General features: G+C 36.6%; 1 protein-coding gene across 2 annotated transcripts in view; it reads left to right on the top strand.

The window, feature by feature from the left end:
• Positions 1-24,256, top strand: part of HGF (hepatocyte growth factor) — a 57,642-nt gene that overhangs the window by 12,547 nt on the left and 20,839 nt on the right. The window contains exons 3-7 of one of the 2 annotated variants that reach the window (XM_086886621.1): positions 4,553-4,665; positions 5,285-5,399; positions 9,572-9,714; positions 11,442-11,562; positions 16,210-16,328. In XM_086886621.1, the coding sequence (XP_086742747.1) occupies positions 4,553-4,665; positions 5,285-5,399; positions 9,572-9,714; positions 11,442-11,562; positions 16,210-16,328 (611 nt within the window). The remainder of the gene's footprint in view (positions 1-4,552; positions 4,666-5,284; positions 5,400-9,571; positions 9,715-11,441; positions 11,563-16,209; positions 16,329-24,256) is intronic. The other variant, XM_086886622.1, reaches the window with a different exon arrangement.

Genomic DNA, 24,256 nt, shown 5'->3' on the forward strand with positions numbered 1-24,256 from the left:
TACCAAGAACAACCCAAGGATTGTGATTTTTGATTTCAGTGATCTGGCTCTACCTGTCCAGTGTGTGTCAGTCTTTTCTGAGGCTTTTAGAGGCTTTATCTGAGTTGCCTGTCTTAGCTTGTCCAATATGTAATCCTTTTCGTAACATAGCTGAAAAAAATATTGAGATGCAGATGACTTGGGCTGCAATGTAGCATTAGGTGAAGATTTCTGAGATTTTTATGTCTTTTATAAAATGGTTATTGTCACACATCACAGCTGCAGGATTTCAGCACCACTTCAGACCATATTCTGTCTTCATTGTTTGCACATTAGTCCTGCTTAAATCAACGAGAACCTCACACATGGAGCACAGATACACGCTCTGCTGAAGTTCACTGGCAAGTGCTGCAAATCTGATACACTGGGATCAAACCTGGGCTGTGGATCCTTCAGCATCTGCTGTCTCTTAGAAACACATCATGCAGCTGATCACTTGTCTGCCTTGTACACATTCTCTACTATTTTTTGGAACAAATCACTATCATTTTTCTGAAGTATTAGGCTTATACAGTCCCCCTGGCCTCTCTTAGTCTAGACCATGAGCAATGAATGAAAGGCCATGAATGCAGATCTTGGAGACAGTGGATCACTTCTGCACTGGTGAGTGCTGGGCTAAATGTGACCCTGAACTTGAAATGTAAACAGTTTTGACCATTGGTACAAATGGAAGCTAGGCAAAATATGATAATGAAACTTCTTCTTTGGCAGAGAAGGGTCTCAACTGTGATTAAATTCTTCCATAAGCCTTTAATTCCATTGTTGCAAGATCTCATTTGTATCATTCTGTACTTTGACTATTTGTATGTGTAAATAATGAGCAGAGTTAACTTTTTTCAGACAGAAAATATTTCCAGGCACTAATATTTTCCCCATTGGCAGAACTTCCATTGATGTCATTGCCAAAAGGATCAGGTTGTATTCAATACAGCAAGACAGCCCTGAGTTCTGATGAGCAGCAACAAGGAGTATTGCAAAATTAAGTATCACAGTATAAAACAAATTCTGAATAACACCAAGCAAACAACAATTCTGCATTCTAGCATCAGTTTAGGAAAACTTTCTCAAGCCACTTGTAGTTGCTCTGGATGCTATATTTTGTGTCCTGAAAATAAAAAGCAAGTTAATATATGTGTCTATTCTCTTTTATAATAAAATTAATTTAGAATCTCTCAGAATTTTTTAAATTATTTTGCAGATTTTTTTTTTTCAGACAGTGTCTGATGGATATAAGGGGCAATTTCTACTTTAATGAATCAATGCAACAACATAGAGGAGACATGAGGGACTTTTGAGAGTAGAGCTTGGAAAAGCCCTGCTCACAGATAACAGAATGGCAATCTGTCATGTAATTATTTTGCATTGAGTGTGGAGAAGAATTACAGATCCTGATGACTTACTCTCTGAATTTCTGTTTTCCCTGGCAGCTTTTTAGCATGGACAGTGCTAAAAATCTGCTTTAGCAGTAGAGGTGTAGGTGATGAGGTCTTGCCTGTGCTACCACTATGCACAGAGCGCATGGGATTTTCTTTTCTGGAACCTCAGAGCACTCTTGTGGTTTCACTTTTGGCCTCATATGGGTCCTATTGTAGTATGAACTCTTCTTTGATGCTACTGTAAACACTCATTTTACATGTGTTCCCTTTTAAAGGATCCAGTGTTTCCTAATGATTCCCTTTTATTCCTAGGATCCCAGTCTTTAACTTCATACCAGCACATGGTAACTACAAGGTGAAATTTGTTGCCAACTTAAATGAAAACCAATTAGCTTCCTGCCTGCTGTGGGAGCATTCTAAATTAAGAAGTAACACAAAGTGACATTTTAAATGCTTGAAATATGATACTTGAAATTTCCTATGTTTATTGACATTTTCATGGCTTTATTCTTATACTCCATAGCCATGCAGCAGTCCATCTCTTGGGCCACCGCACTGATGTTTTATTTTCTGTATGCAAGCTTTTAAAAATGGAATTGCTTTGTAACATAATTGTGACAATAGCACTGGGAGCAACAACATCTGTGTCTGTGCTCTGTGAGGTATGCAATCAGGAACAGTATTAGGTTTCTTTTTTGCCAGAAAGTGGTGAAAGTAGCAGATTTCAGGCCCTACAGACTTGTAAAGGTTCAGGTACTCCTTATTTTCTGGAGTGGGGGGGAAATTAAGACAACTTTTTATTTCTTCATTGTAAGTTTCTGCATCACTTGTAAGTAAATTTTGAGTATTTTATTGGTCAATCATTAATCCTTGCTGGTTTTAACGCTAACATTTTTATGTTTAAGCTATTATATGCCACTTTTCATAACAGATATTTTCTCTATTCCCTGGCTGTCATGCTTGCACAGATCTTGTTCATTTCCAACACAGTTACAAGACCCTTATCTAGACTTGTTTCTTTTGCATAACATTATTCCTAAAATCTTCCATCAAAGAACTTCTCAGATTCACTTACACTGTGTTTTTGACTTGATAAATCTCTGTACCTCTTTACCTGCCTTCCCTATCAGTTTTATCAAGCTACTGCTGCTGAACTGTTCTATTCCTTTGTTTCACCACCCTTTGCAGTCCATTGCTCCCTCTGTTTTCCCACAGACATCCTTGCAGCTTTTTCCACTAAAATTCCTATGGATAAAAAAGCCAATATAGTTACTATTTTATTTGCTATACAGGCGACTTTTGCACCTATCCCTTCCTTAGCTGCAAAGCTGTCACTGTCTTTGTTATCTGTACAGAGTGTCTGTATTTACACAGGAAGGGATTTCAGTACAGACAACAGAATTTCAGTACCTGATAAGAAAATTTACACTATCTAAGACTATCTCAGTAAAAAGAGAAGCAAAAAAAAAAAATTTGTTGTGATCGGCAGTATCAGTAGAAGAAAGTCCAAGAATTTGCTCAAATATGTTGACTTTGGAGGTATAAAACCCCTCCAAATTTGAGTCCAAGAAAAGATTGTTACAAACTTTTATATGAAGAAGTGTTTGAAGCCAAACTGGAAAGAAACCATAAGGCAACTGAAAGGCAAAAACTGAAAGAATAGTTTGTAAACAGTGCATTCTGCATTCCCACTTTAGGAGGGAGGAGCAGAATCGAGAATGTAATTGGAAAGGCAGGAAAGGTCAAGGATATTTTTGTGAAGATGGAGTTAGAGGCATTTGGATATGCTCAAATTTGAGAATCAGCCAGAAGAGAACAGAAGGCTGCACAAGGGCAGAGGGATGAAGGTTAGCAGGTTGGAAACATTTGGAGTCAACAGAGTAGAGAGAGCAGTTGGATGAAAAATCTGTTTGGTGATGGAAACGATAATGAAGAAGATGTTTGAAAGAGAGAAGACTGGGGAGATTGGATAGGATCTTGTAGCATTTTTAACTGAAGCCAGCAAGATCTCACATAGAAAGCTTGTATGGTGAATTAAATGAAGATCAAGGAACTTCTTGTTGAAGGATGCAGTACTGAAGAGTATGGCAGAGCCAAAGTATGGATGAAGTGTAAGAAATCTGTGTGACTCTTGGGTATTATCAAGTAGTGTTAAAATGCCTTCTCAGATGAGAATAAATATCTCAGAAGGTATGGGATGAGTAACAAAAATGTAGATTTTGTGGTAGGCTGGAGGAAATAATGTCAGTCATTATTTGCTTCAAGTGAAAAATTAAGGAAAAAACACCTGTGGTGTTTTTTATTTCTTTTTTAAAATTTCCTTATTGGAGTAACTGTTGCCCCCTCCAAGGTGGTCAGTTGTGATTTTAAAATCCTTTAAAATATTTTACCTATAGTTAAAGACTATCCTTTCAAAACTGTTATAGGAGAAAAAGGTCTGCTTTTTCCATATCAAGTATTGAAAGAAAGTATTTTTGCTCTGTGGATTTGTTTGTCTTTCTTGCCCACCTCCATATCTAGTCCATTCAGCACACATTTTACTCACTCCTAGAAAGTAGTTAAAAATAAGAGAGAAAAAAACAAAAGTAAGCAAGGAAAAACTTTAGGTACACTATCACAGTTTATTTTATTATTACAAATAAAAATATTCTTGTTTTTAAACAACTCTGTTTTCTCTGTTGTTCTAGGCAAGAAACAGATTCCTTGTGTTTGAATTTTTCTCAATCCATCAGTGTGAGATACTTAACTATTTCAGAGGCATATTGTGAGCATAGCAAAGATGATGTTTTAGTCTTCATGTTTCTTTTTTTTTCTCCCAGAGAGCAGAATAACTGAGGACACAAATGTTGTCCCAGTCACATTTATCTAAGTTTTAAAATAAAGATCTTTAATGACAAGGAAACTCTTAGATTAGTGTGAACAACCAAACTGGTATTTAATGTAATGACCACATCAATTTAATTTCTTTGTTTCTTTGCTCTTGTCAGCACAGTTGTGGGTTTAAATAGTAATTTGGACTGTTTCTCTGACTTTCCCAGTAAAAATAAATCTGATGTCATTGCATGCTCCTTGGCAGACCATGTGTCATTATTATAAACCACACAGAGATTTTTTTCTCATCCAGATTTTCTTTGCAGGGCCTTTGCTTATGACAGAGTTACAAAACGGTGCCATTGGTTATCCTTCAACAGCTTGACAAATGGTGTGAGAAAGAAGCAAGACCATGCGTTTGATCTGTATGAAAAGAAGGGTAACTGATTTATTTACTGATTTTGTTTTTCCAGCCAGGGAGGGGAAAAAAAAACCCCTGAGGTCAGTCAGTGATTTTTTGGTTGTAGGAACATCCTGGACATGGATGCTTTTATGCGTTTTGAAAGCTGTATCCTACAGTTTGATCTACACATATCCTGAGTTTGCTGTCATGCAAATTTGTCTACATACTTGCTGCTGGTCAGTTTTCCAATCTACATTTTCGCCTACATACTAGTTTCATACTACATACTACATACATACTAGTCTCAGTTTTGTACTTCAATTTACTATTGAGCAGCTCAGTTGTATGAGTTACTATTTATTACTTAACATTGCTCTTATTTACCTCATTAATGAGTAGGATACTCAAGTCCTCAGACATAGAGTTTTTTTCAGATATATTGGAAACATTTCCAGGATTTTTTTTTGGGGGGTCAGATAGTGATCAATATTTGGAAAAAAAAAAAAGGATGGGCTTGCATGTCAAAAAGTAAACAGCACCTTGAAAAATTAAGAATGTAAAGGCTAATAAATATATTATTTTTATATAAAACCAGATGATGAATTTTAATTTTTCATACATTAACCAAATCCCTAATTTTCTTCTATTTCAATAGATTATGTCAGAAATTGTATCATTGGAAAAGGAGCAGACTATAAAGGAACAATATCTGTTACCAAAAGTGGTATCCAGTGTCAGGCCTGGAATTCAATGATCCCCCATGAGCACAGGTAAGAGTTCAGGAGCAGAGACAAAGGGAATCGTGCACAGACAGTTCCCATAAAGCATAAAAATTTATGGGAAAACTAACCTTAGACAACAAAATCTCTTAAGTATATTCTTGCATTTCTCCAAGAGATGCCATTCTCCAGATCCCAGAAAATCCTTATCTTGGGCTTTCTCCAAAGAGGTCTCTCCTAATGCCAGCCTGTGTGTCTGTATCTCTTTCTTTCCTGTGGGGTTTTTATTGTTTTTTTGGGGTTTTTTTTTTGTTTTTTTTTAGCTGTTTATATCCTTTTGATCTCTTAGCTACTGGCAGAAACAAAACATCTGCATTATTTCAACCCAGAGTCTGAAAGTTCATCACTGTTTTCTAATTGACTCCCAAGGAATGAGCAATTTTGGAAACCACATTAGGAAGCAGGAGATACTGGACACCTATTTTCTTAGTGTATAATATTGTTAGTATATTTTTCATATTTATTGTCAGTTCTCTGTTATTTATAGACTATGTTAAACTCTATGGAGCACTTAGGCCAGGCGACAAATCCATATAAAGGACTGAAGATGCTTTTGAAATCTTTCCCTTCAGATCATACAATCAATAACTAAAGACTGAGGAACCATGCACAGGACTTACCTTTTCAGCTTAGGACCTGGTATAGTGAGAAACTGAGGCTAAACCTACACTTTGAGAGTAAATCTAGTTGATTCCCTAAGGAAAAAGAGAAGAAAGCCAAAACCTGAAGCCAGGAGGAGTAATGGTAAAAACAGATTAATCCCCAACAAATGTTCCCAGAAACCAGTAAAAGGACTACAAAGTACCAGTCTACTTTTTAAAAACTACTCTTTAAACATTTTTGTACTGGCTTTAGCCATGTAGATAATAAAACTTTAAGAGACAAAACCAAAATGTCCTTTCACCCATAAGCCTAATATCCACATTGCCGCCTTTTGCTCTGTTCTCCCAGGGTCAGCAATTTGTTTAGGAGCAGCCAAACTGGAGATGGCTGGTGAGGAACTGGGCTGTGCACTGCTCAGTCCTGTCCTGACCAAATCAATCCAGTGTGCAAGAGGATATCTTGGAACAACATTAAAAGGCGAAAGATAGTTGGGTTCTGTTCCCTTATGATGTGTTACAAAGCTGAGCCTCAGGCTTGGACTTAGTGGACTTGGCTCTTACAGTATGGACAGCAGTGTCTGCTTTCCAGTTTGGGACCAGACCTGTTCACTGGGAGCACACCATAAATACCACCAGATCCCAAAGCAATGACTTCTTGAGACTCAACACCTTGAAGCATATATCCTCAACTTGCAGAAGTGAAAGAATTCTAAGTCATTATACCCTAAGCAAAAATGAGCATTTATTCTACATAGTATAATGTGTAGAATTATACATATAGTATACATGTGACTTTATATAATTAGAGGAAGGAAAGTGTCTGGATAGCACACATTATCACTAAATAGCATTTTAATACACAGCATACACAGTTTTATTCAATGCATCTGGACAGCCACTCTTCTATGATGAATTTTATGAGAGTGACTCTTCTCCTGCCTTGTGCAATAAGTTTAATTTTTAAAAGGTCACCGGATAAATGAGGTGGCTGCATGCTAATTTTGTTTTTCAACATCAGAAAATATGATTTCATCATCAGAGACATGAGGGAGGTGGGAAGAAGCAGGCAGTAGTGGTGTGTTTGGAACTTATTAGTACAAAAGACTCAGTTTTTTAGGTCAGTTTTTTCTCAGCAGCTGATTATCACAAAGTGCCATTGGAAAAAAAAATCATTTTCATATTTAAGGGATAAATGTATTTTAATGATTTTTAATTATATTTCTAAGAAGAATTGAAAAAACTTGAAGCTTTAAACTTTTGCTTCAATCTAGTAAGTCATAATTTTATTTATTTGTATTCAACCAAAACACAGAGATTCCCAGCAAAACCCTGTTTTTTTCATCTACATCTTAGCACAGATTTTTGTCTATTATCATTTCCAACCTAGTATAGATTTCAAGACTCTTAGAGAATTTTATATTTAAAAATCCAATGTAAAAAGGGCTCAAAGAGAAATTGTCGAAGAGCAGACCAGTGCTTCATAGACTTTTGGCTAGTTTCCATGGCTTTTTTGTGGTTGAATCTGTTTTTACCATTACTTTTACTGGCTTCAATTTTTGGCTTTTTTTCTTTTTTTCCTTACCTAATGTAGATGAACTAAATAATCAGTTTTAGGAGTGGTACTTTCTTCCATTTCTGGGTAGATCTGCAATTCATCCTTTCCTCGCTCAAGAATGTTGCTTCAGTACCTGTTGAGGCCATTTGTATATCTGACCCATCTCACAACCCTAGTGCTACTCATTTAGAATTTTTATTTTTTTAATGCTCCTACAGCATATCTGATGTAATTTGAGATGCCTTTTCCTATATTTTCTAATGAGCAGCAAAGTTAAATAGAGTATTCTAATATGCACTGACATACCATTTTAACACATATGCAGGTTGGAATGTCCCATCAAAAATGTTTGCCTGGGGGTCTTTAATTAAATAAAGTTTAAGATACTTACATTATAAGACTACAGAATCTGTTATACAGGCAGTAGGAATGACAAAAATTTAATCTATTCAAGCACCAAAAATAAAAAAACACCTTTGTGTAATGCTTCCACATTGCATTGACTAGAACCACAATGTGATTAAGAGAGGTATTTTCACTTCAGTTACTTCAAGAATTTCATTAATGGGAATAAAACTTGAATAAAATATTACATGTCAAAATTTTCTTCTTGTTTCTTTTGCTCAAAACACTCAAAATAAAATGTTGGGAATTTTCAGAATAAAAGGTGCATTATTTATGATATTTTCACCAAAGCTTAAATAGTGATAAAAAAAAAAAAAAGAAAAAATAAATGGTATAGATCTCAATAATTAAATAAATAAATAAAGTTACATAACCAGTTTTATGTGATCCCCTATGTAGTTAGCCCAGTATTTCAATTAAAAAAAAACTTCATGGGACAGTTCTTTGATTTTAAGGTGTTTTCTAACTCCAGAGGTTTTGCTGTTTAGCATGTTTAGCATGGCTGCAATGTAACAGGTAGAGAAATGTCCCTGGATTTGTCTGCAGTGTGCAGCCTGAACGTGGTCATGAGCTGTTGAACCAGCTCTGGGGTTGGGCTCCTTACTATGGGGTTAGCTGTTCCTTAATTTGTGGGGTAAATAAGCTAGCATTACTTTTATGTGTAAAAATTTATGTATATCTATATAACTCATAAATATCATGAGTTATATGATATATATATATATATATTTTATATATATATATATATATATTATATATATATATATATATATATATATATATATATATATGTCACTGTGTGTGACACGGTTTCTCTAGATTTAAGCACATACTTTTACAGATACCTGAGAAGAAAACACCTTGACCCTGGGCATTTTAAGTCATCTGGGGTGCTGTTAAATGTCTGAACATATACATGAGTAGGTCTGTAAGTAGCAGACCCTAAGGTGACAACAGTGGTGCTCGTGACAGAGCATGAAGGAACCCAGCTAAAACGGCATCTGGGGAAATCTCTTGAGCTGAAATGCAAAGCAGTCCCCCGTTTCAGGCAGAGAAAGCCTCTCAGCGAGGTGCAGCACTCGCATTCTGCTGATGATCTCTTCTTGCTGCTGCCTGACCAGGGGTGCAAGGAGGTTTCTCTACTTGTGGGTTTCACAAAGTAGGTGAGCTCTGAGCCCAGCTGAGTTGTTTGTGCCAACATGAACGGGAAAGAAAGGCCTCACCCAGCCACAGACCCAGTCAAACCCTGTGGACCCAGAGCTCCTGAAGGAGAGAATACAGCGCAGCCTGGCAGGGAGTGTGTGACTGCCTCTGGCTCTGCCCTAGATAGCTGGCTCTGGACAGCTGAGGGATGGGAGTAAAACTCTCTAGAGCACGCTATGGGCCAGACAAATTGTCCCAGATTTAGGCCATTTAAGTTGAGTAATCCCAACTGAAGATGTGTACTTCTGTACGGACAGATTTGGGTGTGTGAATTTGCTTAGGCAGGGTGGAGGGAGAAGGAAGCAGAAATGTGATTGTTTCTAACTTTGTAAAAATAGTATGATTAACCCCAACATTTGCATGCTCTTATACTGTAATGATTGTCATTTTAAAACTAGCTTTTTGCCTTCGAGCTATCGGGGAAAAGACCTGAGGGAAAACTACTGTCGAAACCCCCGAGGGGAAGAGGGAGGCCCGTGGTGCTTCACCACCAGCCCAGAGACGCGCCACGAAGTCTGTGACATCCCCCTCTGCTCAGAAGGTAACCCAGCTCAGCTTCTGCAGAAAGCTGCCTCTGCTGACAGCAGCCACACAGAGCTCCCACTAATCACTTGCTCATGGCCTTTAGAGAAAGAATACGTGATTCTCAGTGAGAGTAACTCATATAGCAAGAAAAGAAGTTAGAGGGAGAGATCTTTTGAGGTTCCAGTGTGCTGGAAGGTTTCAGGCTCAGCAGCTTTTTTCAGGTTATGCAGGAGCTTGAACAAAGAAGTTGTGCTGATCGCACAAATGTGACCCTTTTTTTTGCTTGTCTAGTCCATAGTGAATCCATTAACAATTTCAGTATTACTATGTGATAAAATCATCTAGTGTTATTCCATGGTAAAATCAGCTTTTCGTCTTCTTTTTGATGAAAATAAAGATACTGGATTACAAGATGAAAGCTTAAGATAAGCATGCATTTTGTTTTTTGAATAAATACTGTAAATAAGTACAACTCTTTGCAAATCCAACCCCATTTGACTTTGAAGTCACAGAATTTGAGAGACACTTTCTATGCACCATTGCATTTGTTGACTTTTAAATTCTGTTAACCTCCAAACTAAGCTCTTATATCTTACTCTTAATCAGCCAATTCAGTTCCAGTCAATCAATCTATTTAAATCTTCAAGATAGGATGCCTTTAATTTTCCTGCTTATGGGTCACGTGCAATAGCGATGTTGTTAGGAAAGGAAAAGGAGAGGGAGGGAGGGAGATGGAGAGGAGGAGAGGAAAAGAAGGATGAATAGAATAATTTACACAGTGGTTGAGAATTTGTTAAAATCTATCATTTAAAGATAAACTTATGTAACTTCAAATGGGATATTTGACCTGGAGCTCACTTTAGGATGAAGGCTCTGGTAGCTGATGTTTTATAATATCTGTAATTCCATACAATAGTATTTTCTAAATATCCTTCCTTACAATTACTCTAATTAGGGAGTATTTGAGAAGTTTATCTACAGTTAATTCTGGTGAATTTATTTTATATCTTTAGACCTTTCATTTTAAATTTTGTTTAACAATGCTTTCAAATTCCTTTGGTAACTTTCCCTCTCCCCATACCTCCTACCTACTTTGCCAAACCAGGACTGAAAATATATCTTAGCTTAAACTGTCAAAAACTATTATCATGAAAAAGATACAGTATCATACACAGCTGAAAATTCTGGGTATATAAAGAGACATACAGTACTGCACTGAATTTAGGATTCTGCCAATATTCTGCACTTAAACTTGTCCTGTAATTATACTGTGACTTAGAGTGATTTAGAAAAATAATTGGTGCTTAATTAGATATCACCTTTAAAAAATACTTCTTCCATAGATGTGTGTCTCTCTCTCTTATTAGCCATAAGTAACTTTAAAAGACTGATAGGAACATGAATGCCTTTAGTAGCTCCTCTCTACCTGCTTCAAAACTCTAAGTGTCCCATAAAGTAATAAAAAATTTAGGCCTCCAGATTAACACTAACAGATACAATTATATTCTAAAGGACATTACATATACCAACCCAACAGAAAGGTACCATTTATTTTTACTACCTCTTTAGGTTGGTGTCATTATATAAGAGCAGGGACACAGGGGTTTTTGGGTTTTTGTTGATTTTTTTTGTTTAGGATTTTTTGGTTTTGTTGTTGGGTATTTTTTACTCCTTTTTTTTTTTTTCTTTTGTGGTATAAGTCATCAGTGTAATAAATGACTATTGTCTATTTTTTTTTCTTAGTTGAATGCATGACCTGCAATGGAGAGAGTTATAGAGGGCCAATGGATCACACCGAGACAGGCAAGGAGTGTCAGCGCTGGGATCTTCAGAGACCACACAAGCACAAGTTTCGTCCAGAGAGGTAACCTCTCCTCCTCCCCAAGCAAGACCATGTGGTCATAATTTCAAAATTACACACATTCTGGAACAAGTTGAGTAAAACTAGCATTAGATCAGCTGAAATTTTTATAGAGTTCACCGGTTTTAGATGCTTGGGCTCCTGGCCCATGGTGTAGGCTGGCTACTGACATGGTGGAGATGCAGGGTGGGATTGGTGTAGCTCTGGTTACATCACTTGCCTGACTAGTGTACTAATGTTTCTACTGCTTTAATTGATCAAAAACTCCTCCTTAGTTCATTGACAGTAAATAAACAACCTCTGAATATTTCTGTATGTATTGATACTCAGCTGCAGTCAGCTTAAATAACTTTTGTTAGATTTTTTAACACAATTAGTGAATATAAACTTCCAATATTGTCAAATAACAATATCTTCCTACTGCAATATTGAACAGCTTGAAAGCTGTTGGTGACCTTCCATTATAATTACATTTAAGTATCCAATTTGTTTGACCAAATTGTTTGCCCTCTACATTTGTTTTTTCACCCTGAGAAAGGATTTAATCATTCTGTTTAGCATTATATGAACATTGATTTCCTTATTAGACTTTTTTTTTTATTACTATTTTTTTTATTTAGTGCCAAAAGCTGAGTCAGAAATAGTAAGACAAATTTTATATCTGTTAGGGTTTGTCCTATAGGGCCAAATTCACCCAACTACAAAGGGTCATCCATAATACACACTTCTGAAACTATTGAGGGAGGGAGAGGGTGTGCAGGGGTTAGGCCACACAGGATGGGGTCTCTATTAATCTCAAACTAGACTACAGTTTCATTTAGTTTTATTCTGGATTTTGGATTAACTCCATTTATATATTGTTTTGAATAAACTTAAACTGCCAGACGATGCATACAAGAATCAACAGAACCAGAATGATGAAGACATTCCACTGAAAGTATCTTTTTACATGTTAAAGTGTTTCACCAAATAAAGCATTATTTTTATTCTAAGAAATATGGGTACTGATAGGTTTTAGAAAGCCTGATTATTCAGCAAAATATTCAGGATCTGCAGTTTTGGAGCTTATGAGGTATAATCTGTTTTTTCCCTTGGCATGGATGATCTGCTTTATGAATAATAGCAGGCTATCCCATTGTTCTGCCACAATAAATATTTTGTATTAGTAGAGTGGGTCTGAAGATAATCTGTTTCTGAGTTTTGCCATGCACTTACTGTGCATTCTACAATAAGTCACAGAAACAATTTTGTTCCTTGGGAGTGAAACATTTATAGAACTCCTGGGTACAAACAATAATAATTCTACTGTCAAGAGGAAATTTCTTTTTTTCCATTAATTTCTGATTGTTTGCAAAATGACTTTTCAGACTAACCACAGTCTTACGAACAATCGTGTTCCTCTTTGAAATAATTCCTTCTGAGAACATCTTCTTGAGAATTTTCAGACAGAAATAAAGGGGTTTTTTTTGTTTGTTTTTTCTTTAATCAAAAAGCAACCCATCCAGATTGAGCTGACCTGTGTGGGCCTTCAGAAGCATAATGTAGTTCAGCATATTTCTGATATGTTGATGTTAATTAGCTCTGCGAACGGTCACTAAAAGTAGCAACAATTATACTTTGATTATACCACATTTTTAAAATGTTGAAGGTTTTGATTTGTTGTGGTTTTCTTTGGTAGTCATGTAAGCTGAAAATAAGAGAAAAAGGTCTGGAACAAAGGACCTATTAAAGTACAGCAGTCTCTAGAGACAATTATAGTCTATATCTATATCATCCAGGTGCGATGTAAATAACCTGGAAACCAGGAAGGATTATCTGGATAGATTTGAACCTATTTTCATTTATGGCTTTGTAAATTGCAATGATGAAGAAAAGGAATAAAGATAGTAATCTTTCCAAATGCACCAGTCTACCTGTTGTTGGACAGTGCTTTTGGCTCAGGACAAATACAACTCACTTTTCTGTCACCTCAGTGAAAAAAAAAAAAAAAAAAAAGCGAGCAGAAGGAGGGTATCCTCAAACAGCTCCTGCAGGGCCTGTTTTTAGCTATTAGTGGATGCAGGATTATATTCTGAAATTCCACTTCTCTTGTGTACTGCTCATGGGCACAGCTATGCCTCAGGATCGAAGGAGGACCACTGAGGGTAATGTCTTGGGCATAGAGCAACATAAGGGGGATAAGTTTTTTGTCCTTTTCTGCTTAAACTCAAACATCCTGTGAAAATATTTATTGCATGGAGGAAAGCAGGGTTTGAAGTGTATCATAGGAGGTGAATAACTGCTGATATCCTTTTATTAGTACTCTGGTTTATATCCCTTGTATGAAAATTTAATTTGTAAAAAATCAAGTTTCCAGTTCTACATGTTTTTTTTAAAAAAAACTAAAACAAAGGGAAAAAGAAATATTGGTGAAGGGCTTTAGATACTAAGTTTCTTTTTATTTCCAGGAGAGCTGGAGATAAGCATCTGTCTCTTTAAAAAGAATACATTTATCTCTTTGGCTAATACTTTCCTCCCTTTTCTCCAGAAACGGAGATAAAGTCTTGATTTTGACAACAGATATGTATCTTGATGCTTCAGTTCAGTTCTGGAAGTGAAGTACAGCTACTGCTGTTTGAAGGGGGAAAAACCAGAAATATGTAGAGTTCTGGAAGATCTCTGACACCTCAGGCTCTTTCTTAGGTCTAAGAAGGAGGTCTATGCCCAAATGTACTGGGGAAGAGGAGTGTGCACAACTGAGACAGCTCTCAGGGAATCCTGCATAGCTTCACTGTTGAATTGTGTGGAACAGTTTGAAACTCTGCTATATATCTTATTGCTAATATTTGTTTCTTAAAGGTATTAGTTGGCCTTTTTTATATCAACTGTTGCTTGATGGGTATGAAGGAAGGCAGAAGCCTCCCTGAGTATTGGGGGAAGAACCTTTGACTGGGAAGCCTAGTTTTAATTGAGGAAAAGACAAGTACATCCAGTAGGATCACAGGAAAAGATACAGCTCACAGGCACTACTCCATCCCATGAAGAAACTCAGAGCTTGATTCTGAAACATCTACCTAAGTTTTAATTAGTAAATAACATTTTTGAAATACTGTGGGAACATGCCATATAACATTAGGCAGGATGGAGCATTCAGTGCAAAGACAGACATTTGTATTATAGAACATGGATTCTTTACATCAAGAGCTGTTCCAAATGCTTTTTGTGAGATGTGACTACAGATACTTTACCATTCCTGGACTCACCTTTGTTCTTGGGTGGTAACATGCACTTTCCATGCTATTTGACATGGAACATGCTCCAGCAGCATCCAGGCTCATCACTGCACCTACAGGGAGGCCAAACCCATGTAGTTTTCTGATGTATTATTAGCCCACTAACTATTTTTTGGGGAAATCCTTGGACACAACTTGATCCCTACAGTTTGTTTTATACCTAGCAGAAAACAAGTTAGTGCTGCTAGTTCTGAAATTACCACGTTCCTCACTACCACTGAATTCTCAGTTTTGTGAGGTTTCTCCTTGGTGGTTTTGTTGTCATTTTGTTTTGTTGTTTGTTTTTGGTTTTTTAAATTCTACTTAAATCTTATCCTTGTCCCTTGCATAGTTGAAGGAATCTGACTTTTCCTAAGAAACAGGAGATCAGGTTGCAATAGCATGATCATTTGAAAGAAAAAGCATCGTAGCAAAAACATACACTTATAAATCATATTTTTCTCTGCTTGTGTGAAGCACATCTGCTTGCAGTTGTAAATGGATTCAGGTTCCCAGGTAGTTAACTTTATTGTTCTCTTATATACTTTATATGTTTTCCTCAGGGGCAAACTTACATTTTTCTTTATTTTGCAAACACATTTCAATAAAATTGGAAGGCCCAGACAATTTGTACTAACTAGAGAAAGAAAAAAACCCTGATGTATTTATCTCCTTCAAGTTTATAGATGTTAGTATCATGTATTTATACAAAAAACCCCTGCCTATGTTGGATATCTGTCTCATCATCAGTGATGGCTGTAGGAATGTGGAAGCATTTAAATATAACAAAATATCACAATATTATCAATCCTTAATGAGCTAAAGTGAGACAGAAGTTATTTCCTTTTTTTATCCTTCTTTCTCCCAGTGCTTGAAATGAGGGCATGACCAAAAATGAGCTCTGTTACAAAAATGGAGCTATCATTATTAGCATAGCCACTCAAAATAACTTCCAGTTTGAACCCAGGGCTGTTGCACTGAACAACCTGTTTTCTTAATGAGTCCAGAATGGCAGGCAGTATTTAGATAATCCATGTTTAATTGGTCTGTTTAAAAAATAAAAGAGCGGCTTAAGTGTCTGGTCATCGGTTGACAGACACAAGAGCAAGAGTTTAGCAATTAGCAGAGTTAGTCTATCCGGTACCCTGTGCATTAGCCCAGCAGGGAGTCCCCTCAGTGGAGGTCTGATTCTGCTGCAGATTTGGAAAGTGTTTATATGTTATTAACTTCTAACAGCGTTAAAAGCGTATTTGCATCCATCCTACAGGATCAGACCCAAGGTTAATAGGAACCGGTTCTTGTTTTCCTCTGCTGAAATCTGTCCTTTAAGTACCTTGTAGAAGGCAGGGCAGTGTTGCCAGGAAGGCTTCCCTGACACGTTTCTCATTGTGGTTTGCAGATATCCTGACAAGGGCTTTGATGATAATTACTGCCGCAATCCTGACGGCAAGCTGAGACCATGGTGCTACACTCTTGACCCTAACACCCCCTGGGAGTACTGTGCAATTAAAACGTGTGGTGAGTTCAAGCAAAATTTATTACTTCCTTTTCCTTTCCAAAATCTGGACACAGATATTTCAAGCAGTGTAGGACCACCTCTAGTTCATTCATTGCCATTCATTGGCTTTTAAAACATAGTTTTCAAAGACCGTCTCCTATAAGCACTTTATATTTAATCTGGAGATGAAAGAAGAGTTGTGTGTTACTTACAACTGGAATATGTATATGTCTTATGTACTAAATTGCATTAAAATGTAGGAAAATCAATGACATGAGGATCTCATGTGCAGCATTAGTTTGGTCATGTTGAACATTTGCATTATCACTTGAGAGTACCAAATATCATTTGTTGCACATACACAATGCCTCTTCAGTGTCCTCTGCTGACAACTCTTCACTGCTTTGCAGTTCTAGGCCTTGGGTCCTGCAAATCATTCAGTCTTGTCCTGAAGATAAGTTATTAATTTCCTCGTGGGCGTCTCTGTGTTACTCAGCACTCCAAAGCAGTCCACAGGCAATGAATTTCTTTTCATCCATCAGCTACAAGGGTTTGTTAACCACACTTTAGAGACAGGGAACTGAATCAAAGGGGCATTAAGGTATACAGTTATTGGATGAGCACTTTGAGATGCTCTTGTTTAGGATTTTAGAGCTTACTGCAGCATGTTGTGTCTACAAAGCTCAGACCATCTTAACTTTGGTGACAGCTTTGACAGCTCTGTTTCACTGATAATTAGATGTCTTAAATGAGAGGTAAGGGGACAATGAGGAAGGTAAAACTCTTGGATGTTCCTTGAAAACTTGCACAAAGCGATTTTTCTAGACATTCATTGTAATACTGGGGCTAAGGCAGATGGCAGAATCAGTTTCATTGAGACATGCTCTAAATATTAGGAGGAGTGGTGGGAAAGAGGTAATAGCTCTGGCATGAAACTTTATTCTCACCTAGAGAGAGATTCCCCACCTTCACTTAGAATTCTTATCAAACAAATTATGCCATGCTTTCTGCCTGAATCACCAATAATTCAGAAGTTTCTCTCCTTGGCTGCTCATATCTTAGGCCAGTTCTAATTGGAGATTCAGTCTGGTCTAATAAATATGTCAATTTCTGAAATTCAAGGATTGAGTAAGAATATTATGTACCTCCTTATGTAGGGTAATTTAATTTATTCTATTTCATGTAATTGTAATTCCAGTATAAGGTAGTTAAAATATCAAAATTATTCCACTGTAAAAAAGGCAAAATTATTTCAATACTTAGGCCAATATCTAATGAGGCTTTCCAGAGACTGAAGAAACTTGGCAGGATTGCTGCTTGTTTTGGGTCAGGCACCCACTAAGTCACACCCATGGTGGAAGTCTTACCTGTGAACTACAGGACTAATTCCTGTATTTGTACCTAGGCTTACTGATAATCTTTGATTAAGGGGAAAGCTCAGACTTTCTCCTTTGTGAACACAGATTGCTTAGCTGTGCAACTGAGTCATCTCTCAATTGTTTCGTTACTCCATTAAGTAAGGAGCTGTTGCTTTGGACTTTTGGCCTGTGTTGGTTTGGGTTTTGTTTTGGTTTGTGGTTTGTTTTTTTAAACTAAACTGTGCTTCCTACACTTCTCCAATTATTAGATAACTTATGAATCATGAGTAACATACTAGAACTGTTCTTTTCCCCTGGTAAATATGTTACTATTATGAAAAAAAGTATTCCTAAGTTACAGCTGACTGTTTCACAAATGCAACTTTTATAAACCTTTATCCTTTGGCATTTCCTGAGCTGATGTGTCAGTGTTCTGAGGATTCACATCTGGCTTTGCTGGTCACGTAAGCTTACTCTCCATGCAGCTTCCAGCATCTACAGTCTGGCCTCAGCCTTATAAAATAGTTAGGTGGGAGATCTCCTGAAAACTACTGAATTGCCAACCTTTGTCTACAAAGTAATAGTAGAGCCCTCAAGAAAAGGTAAAGATCAAAATGAAATTAAAAAAAAACTCCAAAACACAGTGTAATGATTTTCATATTGTGATGAAAGCCTTTTGTCTCATTTCTAGGCAAAAGTTCACTGAAGGAACCAGAAATTCTTTCCTTCAGTTAGAAACTATATTAAAATCAGTGGAAATTTTGCATGTAAAACTTGTAAAATATGAATTTTCCCTGTATCTCTTTTGAAATACCTTTGTATACTGTATCCCTTTTGAAATTAATAAGGAAATCTATATGAGAAAAAAACCCCAAAAAGTATGGGTCTTGAAAGCTTAAACCAGCAGATACTTTCAAAAGGTTTTTCTCACAGGCATATGACATTGCCCTCTATGCAGTGTTCAGTGCTTTCCTTTATAACCTAGTGAGGGAATTTATTGCTGATGCTACTGTTGATTCACCATCTTGATGGCCAGAATACTAACAGAAAATATCAAAACTCTGCTTTCAGTTTTCTATCTTTCTTGAGACTCATAAAAAAACTGTTTTCCCACCTCCTAGCAGGGAGCCCAAAACACTTGGCTATTCTGGGTTTCGGTGGCTGCTCTGTGTTTCTGAAGCTGGGGCTGTTTGCAATCTCAGAGCACTAAAAAGAGAACATCATGAGTTATAGGTCTTTATAGCTTTGTGGTTTGGATTCCCACACAGGTTTTTAATTCCTATGCTGAGGACTGTTTATTTAATTTACAAGAAATACTAATTAGGAAAAATGCTTGCAAATCCAAGTCCTTGGACCATATACAAAAATGTAGGTGTCCTCTCTTCGGGGAGTGACCACAAGGCAGCATGCTGCCTGTGGCTTTTGCTACATGTCGTGAGTGCTCTATAGCCAAAATGCTGACAACAGCTCATATACAAAATTTTCGGCAAAAAAGTTGGTGGAAGGAAGCGTTTAGAAAATAAATATGGTTTTAAGACTGAAGAGAGAGAGGGCATTGTAATTTTATTTCCAAGCACAGAATGCAGCATAAAACATTGTGGCTTACAGCCAGGGCTGTGAGAAAGAGATGACAGGAGCAATTAGGAATTAGAGATGGCTCAAGCTGCAAAAACTGGATTTGGATTAAGACTTTGGGGACCCCAGGACTGGTTTGAAGTTGCTCACATATGTGTCTGTGGTTTTGGCTTGAGACAATTTTTATTTAGAAGAGAGGATAAAAGGACAACTAACAGCAATGAAGAAGTGTAAGATGAAATGAAGAAATGGAAGCAGTTCCAGCAAACATGAAAAAGGAAAATTACTGTTGTTTTGGCATGAATGAGAGCACTGGCTACAGGGAAGATAGGAGTAGGGGACTTATAATGCTTTAAAAAAAACCCAAAGAGGTGGCAGCTCCTCTATAGAAGAGCTTTAGAGAGGTGCTGAGGCCCATAAAGGAAGATACACATATCAGTCATTTGAGAACTGCAGAGCTTTTTGGACTTACTGTGTTAAGGACAGTGTTTCATTGATGCCTACCTGGTGTCCAGCCAACCTAGGTGCCTTTACTATGGATTTAGCCTTTTCCCCAGTAGTCACTGACAGTAGTCAGTGGTGACCAGAGCCTGAAAAGCCTTGAGGAAGTTCAGTAAAGGCCTTGGTTTGTTGGGAAAGAACAAGTAATGAAACACCAAAATTGAGAATCTAGATCTAAAATGAACTGTTGCAGTGTGCTCACAGCCTGTGGGAAGGCAAAACCCCACCAGTATTGAATTATTGATTCTTTAGAAATAGATATTTTAACTGCCCATTTGAATGCACAGTTCTGGTTAAAGAGTTAGTTGTTGAATCATGGTATGCAAACAAATAAAAGTAAGACTTGTTTAAGGTTAATATTTGTGTAAGATAAAGATGTTTATAGAAAGGAGACAGTGAAAAGAGACTGATAATTAACAGTTGATAAAGTATTACCTTCCATCTTGCTTTAAAAGGAGACAAAGGATAGGTCCAGTGTTCAGTGTTTATGCAACAGCTTAATCCATATTTCCTCAAAAAAGATCCTTCTTAAATAATTTTCATAATTTCTATGATAATTTGAAAGTGAAATTTGAGAACTCTAATTGTGAGGAGATTTTTATTTTTTCTAATAGATTTAAAATAAAAATTGTTTAAATTTAAAGCCTTGTTGTAGATACTGGAACAGCCTGGAAAGATCTCTCTGTGCTCATGGACAAATGAATTGTATGTGTGAAGGTTGTAGGTGACAATGAGTTCTTCCATACTGTGATTCTTGAGCTTGGCTATAATTGATTTCCTCACTTTCTCATATGTTTTTACTGAAAAAGAAAAGCAAAACACTGAAAATCAGTGGGTTTTTTTTTTTTCCATTCTTGTACTGTGTCATGGTACATTGAAGAAAATGTGGAAAGGAAGGAGCTGCCACTAAACTTGTGCCAGAAGTGTAAATGCATTGCTAAAGGAAGGGATGCCTGAAAGCAGTGTAACTGAGCATGAGCAGCTTCAAAACATCTCTCAGCTTTCTTACTAACATTTGCAGAATTGCATGGATCTCATTTAGAATCAACTTTTAAAATTGTTTTGTTACAAATCAGGGCACATTTTCCTTCTGTTGACTGACACTGTAGAAGAGACATCACATGAATATAAGCAAGAACAGGTATTCTCCTCATGATATAATTTAGGACTTTGCCTCTTTTCCAACTGTGTCTTTTTCCACAAATACAGAGGTTGTGTTGTCATGAAAGAACATGAATTCTACAGCAAAATCTCTAACTTCTTTTAAGTCAGTGTGATTCTCACCACTGACCTAAAATTTTTGCAGGATTTTCTTCTGGGTCATTGGGATTAAAGTCAGAAATAGTATCTAGCTGCTTACTTCAGCTGTCGAATGACTCAAGGCCCCTGCTGATTCCCTCATGCTGGCGTTGCTGTGAGAACCAGAACTGAGAAGACTATCTGTGGCTTTACACATAAGGCTCAGGATAATGTTTCATCTTTTTACTTAAGCATTTATGAATGCATGAGCTGGCCCAAATTAATAAAGTTATGTATTTTGAAGTATCAAAAAAAGGGAGGGTTTTTTTTAATGGGAAAAAAGGGTATCTTTGCGCTACTGCCCTTAGATTGAGGACTTTAGAGTGAACTTGAGGTAGAAATTCTACTAGTGGGAAATCCCCTCATGTGGTTGTCTGAATTACATGTTTAATCTTAGCCATCCAGAATTTAAAAAAGAAAACAAAAACCCACAAAGTTCAAAAGAAGGAAAATGTTGCCAACAATTACCAAATTCTTCTGTTCATAATGAACTTTCCTACAGAAGTAACAAGTGATACTTAATCCATAAATTATAAAGAGTGGTCTTTTGCAAGGTGGTATTTTGTGTCATCTTTCCTTAAAAGTGCCTGCAATCTCAGTTCAGAACTAAAAAAAACATGAACTGAAGCAAAAAAATCCTGGGAACTTCCATTATGAAATACCAGTAAGTACTGCGAAGTAAGGATTGCTTGTTGACTTTAAATGAATATAACTAAATTAAAATTGTTTTCCTCATTGGGACATTCCCTTGGATTTTCAGATCTTAATTTATATTTTAGAGTATTTATTGGGATAAGGATGGGAATTCAATTTTATAGATTTTGATCTTGATCTTGATTTTGCCTTGTAAGAGAACTTGGTGAGTGTGGTCTTAGGGCTCTTTCACCACTGCTCTGCACATCTGATGTTCATGCTCAGAGTTATTAGATTTAGTTAATTTGGTATGTGGGTGATGAGTAATTAGCCTCAGCAACAAGACCAGTACTGAATGGAGATATCTATGTAAGTTGTAGGCTTGGACAGCCTGGGCACTTCTTAATTTGGCAAGTGCTGTGTAATCTGCAGTGTCTGGTGAGGCAGGCACTGCTCCTCAAGCTCTTGCCTGTTCCTGTGCACATCCAGCCCAACTTTCATTAACAGGAATAGGGAGACTGTTCCTATCACGCCTGTTTGTGGAATCGACAGATGAATGAAGGATTTCTCAAGCCTTTATTGGTAAGTTTTGAGTTTTCTGTGAGACTCAATAGCCAGAATGGGAATGGGTTCTGAGGCCACGAGCCCTCATAATTTCAGAATTAAATTTCAGAAATATTTTGGCATCTTAGTTTTCATGTTCCAAATGAGATATTTGTAGTAGATGTAGGTGATAGAGTAAGAAGAATTTGGGGAGGGTTCTGTGGATCTTTTGAAACAATGGAACTGTTTTATTAGTTAAAATAAGAATATTTTAGTGATCCCTCTCATTACTAGAATTCTTAATGAGACCTGCCGCAAAGTAGTAACAGATAAACACGTTGCATATTTGAAATAATTTTCTCTTAGTCATTATAGTGCAAATCTTTCCAGAAAGGGGCTTGCTTGGCTGTGCAGGTGTTCATGACAATGTCAAAGTTAAATTCTTCTGTTGCCTTTACGTTGTGTATTTTGACATGGCCAAATTGTAAAATCTGATCTACAGGTAGAGGTCACTGTCCAGACTCATACATCTGCAGATGCACAAGAAGGAATGCTCTACAAATTTACTGTGACCTTGCTTAAACCAATTGAGGCATTACTGATTTCATTTCAGGCATGTGATTGAAAAAAACCCCAATCCCACATAATGATATATAAACACTAACCTAATGATTTTTTCTTTAGCATGACTGAGTATACAGTAGGTGCCGATACAAGTCATTACAGTTGAAATAGTAACTTTTTTGTGCATAAATAAGGTCTTTGCAACAGCTTATAATGGATTGATTTTTTTGTACATTATTAGTATTGTTTAAGCTTTTTGCTAGAGTTACATACTTTTAATTTATTAATTTACTTAGGAAATATTATGAAGGCAGTGTGTATGCTCAAATTTATCTTAGGGAACTCTTCTCCCCTGCCCTCCTAGGTTTTTTCCCAAATCACTTTCATCTGTATAAAAGAAATGCATGTATTTTTGAAAAAGACTAATATGTATTTGAATCTGGCATAGCTATGTTCACTCTAATCAGCTTAGATGCTATATTAGAATATATTGGCATTTGTTTTCATATATTATTTATGATGGAAAACATAAATATTGCAACTTTTTATTACTTTAAGTTGTATGAATTCACCTTTTAGTAGTTTAATTATTTAAAAAGTGATATATAGACAAAAGTCTATATATTTTGCTAGCTGCAGGACTGTTTGATGAGTCCCCTAGAAAGAGTGCATTTGTCAGCCTGCAAAAACCTCCTTGTGATACTTGCAGTGCCATATCCTTTTGACTTGGGAGTGACCTTGGAACTCAGAATCCCGTTGAAATAGGACAACATTTGCCTAGGGAAGGAGGGACAGGAAATTAATTTGACCATGAGACACTGATTTAAAAACATCAACCAGATGAAGAGCAAAAGGGATGCATGGATAAATGTAAAATTCAACTGCACAACTTGATGTTATCATCTGACAGGGAAATGATCTTTAACGTCAAAGATCAGTCAGCAAATCAGCCAAAACCATCTGTTATGACATTTGGTTTCCTTAAGATCCATATTTTCTCTGAGTTCAAGGAACTGGCTCAAGTTACCAGGAGAGAAATACATTATGAGTAACACACAAATACTGTTCTATTCACTGGACCATTTGAAGAAAACTAATTAAAGAACCTTATTAACATACTTTTTTGCTGGCAACTATTACTTTTAAGAGAATTAATAAAATTAGTCTTGTGAACAATAGCAATTGCCAACAGATATGCAGATACTTTTAAAATATTTTATTGGGAACTTTTGAGGATATTGCAGAAGAATTACTTTTACTGCAATGTATTTAGTTTTGTACTACTTTGTATATATCTGATGCAATATCTGTGCCATTAATTTGCAATTATGAAAATTGCATAAGAAATAAAAAGAGACTTTAAAGTTATGTGGATGAGTCATTTAAAAACCACTGTTTTTCTGACTTTAGTTCAAGACAGCCCACACCAGGGTGAGTGCAGAGTATATCAACATCTGTAACAGATCTTGAGTCTG

Source organism: Cyanistes caeruleus, chromosome 4 (assembly GCF_971803275.1).
Source record: "Cyanistes caeruleus chromosome 4, bCyaCae1.hap1.1, whole genome shotgun sequence".
NCBI lineage: Eukaryota > Metazoa > Chordata > Aves > Passeriformes > Paridae > Cyanistes > Cyanistes caeruleus.